The 5,380-nt window shown below is 35.5% G+C and overlaps 1 protein-coding gene across 11 annotated transcripts; it reads right to left on the bottom strand.

The window, feature by feature from the left end:
* On the bottom strand, window positions 1-3,665 carry LOC111385838. Of its 11 annotated transcripts, none has more exons than XR_002701120.1 (6): window positions 3,188-3,665; window positions 2,478-2,534; window positions 1,638-1,977; window positions 480-539; window positions 318-401; window positions 1-64 (listed from the first exon to the last, which is right to left on the bottom strand). XR_002701120.1 is itself a non-coding variant. In XM_023010264.1 (3 exons), the coding sequence occupies exons 1-3, from the start codon at window positions 3,647-3,649 to the stop codon at window positions 1,970-1,972; spliced, it is 498 nt and encodes a 165-aa protein (XP_022866032.1). In that variant the 5' UTR covers window positions 3,650-3,665; the 3' UTR covers window positions 771-1,969. The 11 variants fall into 11 exon arrangements, 3 of the variants coding, with proteins under 3 accessions (XP_022866032.1, XP_022866030.1, XP_022866031.1); XR_002701119.1 differs by lacking the exon at window positions 480-539 and adding an exon at window positions 1,063-1,123; XR_002701117.1 differs by having other exon boundaries at window positions 1,063-1,977.
* Between the last annotated feature and the right edge of the window lie 1,715 nt (window positions 3,666-5,380).

Below are 5,380 nucleotides of genomic sequence, written 5' to 3' on the forward strand. Positions count from 1 at the left end.
ACATTGTTTTATATCCAGGTTCAACAGCCAACCTTAACCTAAGGACATCTAGAGGATATGTAACCTACAAAGACAAAATATCAGAAGATATAAAAACTTGATGTAAGTAAATAAACTAGGTTTTTGTTCATGTTTGTTCTAAGAGAGAAATGGAGTGATCCTGAATAACATTGTAGACGTCAAATTCTTGCTTTGTGCTCTCAAGAAGCTCCCATGGGCCTCTAGTGCCACTTAAGTAATTTGTACTAATTGAAAAACTCACACCAAGAATCTAACAAGACCTAGTTTTTAGTCTCTTTATCTCTTTTGTAACTTACAAAAGTTGAAGTCATGCCAGCACAAGCACCTGCTGCAAATCTTCCAATTACAGAAAGATCCCCGTCCTTTAGTTGAAAAAGTTTCTGGAAAATGAAACAGCAATTTGTCATATAAATGCAAATTTCATATGATGCTATACTTCTTTTAGAAGATAGTTTCACCATCCCCTTGTATGTTTCATAGGCAAACTGGGCGGCGCTATAAGGTATGATCTGTATCACCTAGAGTATTAAAGAGGAAAAGAAGAACAACAAGTTACCAACAGTTTCAGCTCAATGAAATATTTAACCACATCTAGAATCATTGAATGGCTGCAGAAAAAAGCTCTTACTTGACAAGGTGTGTTTGATTGTAAGCATGAAATTTACATGGAAAGAAAATAAATTCTAGATAATTAAATTGTCTAGTACTTATTTGCATGAAAATTGTCAATTAAATGTGTTTGATTTATTTATTTTTCAACCTAGTATGTATTATATTTGTCTATTTTTTATTAGTGGGTAGATGAGAAAAGGAGGAGGTAGATGAGAGAGAAAGAGGGAGAATTACATGGAAAATAAAAACTTACTCTCCCTAAAGAAAACATGAAAATATAGACATGTGACCAAAAGTGAGAAAATGTTTTCCATGGAAAAAAATATCAATCAAACAGAAGAAAAGTAGGAATTTGGTTGGAAAAGTGATATTTTCCATAAAAAATATTGACTGTCAAACACACCTTAAGAGAAAAAAGGAACAGCATACCTAGGGAAGATTCCTTCCCAGTATCCCTTAATTCCTTCCTCCTTCCCAATTAATGTGAAGGCTTAAACAAATTCAAAAGGTTAAGGATATGGTATCATTGTACAATATATGGTGAAAAATATAGAAGCAGCATTTTGTGAACTGTGAATTGAGTTGAAGTACAACAGTGCAAGGACGGCAGATGATGTACAGAAAGAGAAGCTAATAAAAGACTTTAAACATGACCCAAATGGAATGCAACTGACTTAATAAGAAATCACCTATCAGTAACCATGAAGTCAAAAAATATGTCCAAGAAGAAAAAGAAGTTGCATGAAGAGAGATAATAGAGAATGGCTGAATACTCGGAAAATGAAATAAAGCTCATGATTCCCATATAAAAAGGGAAATGAAACTGCATCAGCGCCTTTGGCAGTGATGTTACGAACTACGAAAAAGACTATTCAGAAAATGACGAACTAACTTAACAGGTCACTCATATTACGACCAGGAAAAGGAACATGACAGATACAAGCGGTTAGGTTTGAGCATATGCAGCACACACATACAAACATTGTGTTTTCTTAAGGAGTTACATGATGAGTCAAGCCATTGCAGATCAGCACCAGTCGACTCCAGACTTATAGATCTTCTCCAGCTCAGTGAGTGAGTGAGTTTAGTTTCGTGAGTAAAGGATACTAGAAATGATTTCAGTAAAATACAGTGATAACTAGTCTATATATTGAAACCATAAGCTTGGAGAATTTTAGTCTCAAGATCGCGTACAGCCCACAATCACTTTTCATCTTGTTTTCTCTGCTATGCACGAAAGCTTTAGCTTCAGAGGTTCCTCAAATCGGGTAGCTTGCATCCTCTTTCTTGCAACTTTCCTTCGTATTATTCACCCAAGCACTGGTTTTCTGTTTCTCTACTTATCTAGAAATGGAAACACAATGGTAAATTTTGTAAGTATCTTGTATACATTAGTATTTTAAAGATAATATCAATTTTATCACACTTCAGCTTATTGCATGGCAGAGTCAACCCTCATTGGCTAAGTGTAAATTGTCACCCTTAAAGAAGAATAGAACATAAAAAGTTACATTTTAATTTTTAAAAGTAAATAACTTAGCTATGTAGTCTCTAAAGGAGAGCATGAATCTTTCTGAAATTCATCAAGAAATGACCTACGATGGTAAATCTAAAGGGGAAAATAGGACACTAGGACAGTAATGGCCTTTCCAGCCATTTGGAGATAAATAGTGTGTGATCATGGTGGATTAGAAGAATATCCTTAAATGTATTAGCAGTGACAGTCTGCACATCCTTTGGTTCTAGGTTCAATATGCAGTTACTTAGCAATGTCAATAAAAGTGCATGAAGAACATTTGCAAGCAAACAACTAAGACAATTGGCAAGAAAGACATCATGGAGACCTCAATAAATCCTATAGCCTTCTTTGTACCTTCTTTTCCAGCTCTAAGCCCATGAATCTGCAATGCAATGTAAAATGAAAGAAGAATAAGCAATACCTCTTATTTTAACAGGAGAAGCCAAATTCTTGCCTTATTTTGCCCCTTCTAAAAGAAACTATAGCCTCATGTAGTAGTCATATAAGGATGTACAACACAGACATGTGAATGTATGGAAATGAAGACTAGCACCAACCTGATTTCCAATCAAGAAAACAGTGTCCAAATGATTAAAAAAATACCCGAAGGCGATGACCAGAATGAATCATGTACAATGTGCATTGCCACTTTATAATGTCCAGTATTTTTTTTATTTTTTTTTTTAAATTAAACCGGAAAAACTGTAATTGCACTTCTTAATTACAAGACAAGATTATATGGAACAGAAAAAGTTAAAATCTTGTTTATTGTAATGGCAACCGTTATGTATTCCAAACTTTGAAACCAACCTTATTAGTAAAGACAAATGCGAGAGATTAACATCTTTACTACTCACAAAATTAGAAATAGAAGAAAAACACTCATGAATCAGACGAAAATTTCCTGCAATACAAATCAAGTGATAGATAAGAAGAACAAAGGAAGTAGTAACACTGTAACTATTATAAAATTAGGGTGAAATTATCCCAGTAACCGCAAAATTGCTGAATTACTAAAATAAACTGAAAAAATACCTTCATAAGGAGCTTGATACGGTCGAGTGACGTGGTGACGGTTTTGACGGCGGCCCCGGCAATTGCGCCGGCTGCAAAAAGAGCTGTATCTTTAGGAACCAAAGCCAGAGGATTCTTAACGAGCTGAGCCAACGTAGGCCAAAACTCCTTTTCTTCTCTTTTCTGCAACCGAAATACACGCAAAATAACACCGACTGCCACTGCGGCTGGAATTTGAATTTTTAGGGAACTATTTCTTCCGCATTGATCTGGCCCAGTTAAATTGGTCGGGTCAAGATCCCGAATTTCCGGCCAAACTAATGTGGCCAGGATATTATCCATTTTCAGAAAACGGTTCGGGCAGGGGTTTGACTTTGAGCAGAGAAAAGGCTCAGTTTTGCCTCCATTGAGATAAGGCGAAGAATTGGTTGCAGGCGTGGGAAAGTGGGAGGGAATGGAATACAGTACATAGTTTTGGGACATATACGAATCACGTTTAACAAATTTGCCAAATTATTTCAAAATTTTAATTCCAATTAACAATATATATATAGGCCGCGTTTGAACCACATTAATATAAGAATAAGAATGAAAAATATAATCGTTACGAACTTCACACAAAAGATAGAAAATCATAGTTACGGGCTTCACACAAAAGATAGAAAGTCAAATATGATGACTAGATATGATAAATAACAATCATATTTTTCATTCAGAAATGCCCAAAGTACAAAAATTTACTCACAGATGTTTTACAAGGCCCTCATTGTGCAGGGGCCCCACAAATATTAAAAATAAATAAAAATACGTGGGCTCCACGTACGTGTGAGGCCTGTAAGGCTCTCCTCTGTATGTGAAGCACGGCTGTTTTTCATTTTAATAGACAAATAATGAGAAATAAATAGGGACATAATATATAATTAATTAAAATTAATTCTCCCGACCCCACTTGTAAAAAAATTTCGAAACTTGAAAATAGGAAATCCCACCCCGCCCCAACATCTCAAAAAATTTTCAAAAAATTAAAAATTGGAAATCACACCCCATCTCATGAAATCATCACACCTTAGCCCACCTCCATTCCCACCACGCCACGTCCATCCAAAAAAATTTCAAGTCATGACATATGTTTTATGTTATTATTTGTGATCAAATTTACATTCAATGTGACTAATAAATTACTGAAAGTTATGTAAGAGTAATATGGGGGAAAGTTAATTAAAAGTAATGTGGTCCCTATGATCAGCATTAATGAGCTCTTCAAGTAGCAGGGGGTCTAATATAAAACTGCCCAACTTATTACATGCGTACTTGTGCATTCAAGTCTAGAGGTGCAGAATGGATCTAATCCAGTCAGGTTTGGCTTATCTTTAATGTGGGCCGTTATGTTGCCTTGGTGTTGAGGTATCTGGTAACAGGGGTGGATCAAAAGTACAATATTTTCTCTTTATTTTATCATTTAGCAATCTTAGTCTCTTAAAACTCTGGCACTCTTATAACCCTTTTCCTAAATATGTTATTACACACTTGCAATATGCACTAAATGGACGACTTAATATTCACATTCTCAACTGGGAAGGCCTCGAAGTAGTCTAACAATTCATTCTATCCACTTAGGGCATGGGTTCAATATTTTCTAAAGCCTACCAATGCATAAATTGTAGTTCGTTTCACCTTTATGTCCTATCTTCAACTCTTTGGTGGGATGTTGTTCCCATACTTGGATTATCTGATAACTATTTAGTACTTATAAAAAGAGGGGAAGTATCCTATTTTTGGAGCAAATGTAGGGGTTTTAATGGGGCTAGTTGAGCCATGAGCTTGTCCCTCTGTGGGACGAGCCAAGCCGCTTGCGGCTTACCAATAATTTTTTTACTGAAATTGTATTTTCAACTCGTTATGATGAGTCACGAGCCAACTCTTGCAAGCCACTCGGCTCATTACCTGAGACTCTTCCCAACTTAAAACTCCTAAACATATGACTTAAGGGTTGATAAGTTAAGATAATAGTAAAAAGGGTATATGAACATGTATTGATGTGCCACAACAGCTAATGCTCCTAGTCCATGGAGCTACATTTCTACTTAGTCTGAGAAGACTTTTCACCTAAGCCGATTATCACCTTTTGGGCCAACTATTTATGCAAAGCTTTTTATGATGAAACTTCAAGTCTTAATATGATAATAGAGTTCATTAAATTTAAAAGAGCAATTC

Source organism: Olea europaea, unplaced genomic scaffold, assembly GCF_002742605.1.
Source record: "Olea europaea var. sylvestris unplaced genomic scaffold, O_europaea_v1 scaffold3307, whole genome shotgun sequence".
Lineage (NCBI taxonomy): Eukaryota > Viridiplantae > Streptophyta > Magnoliopsida > Lamiales > Oleaceae > Olea > Olea europaea.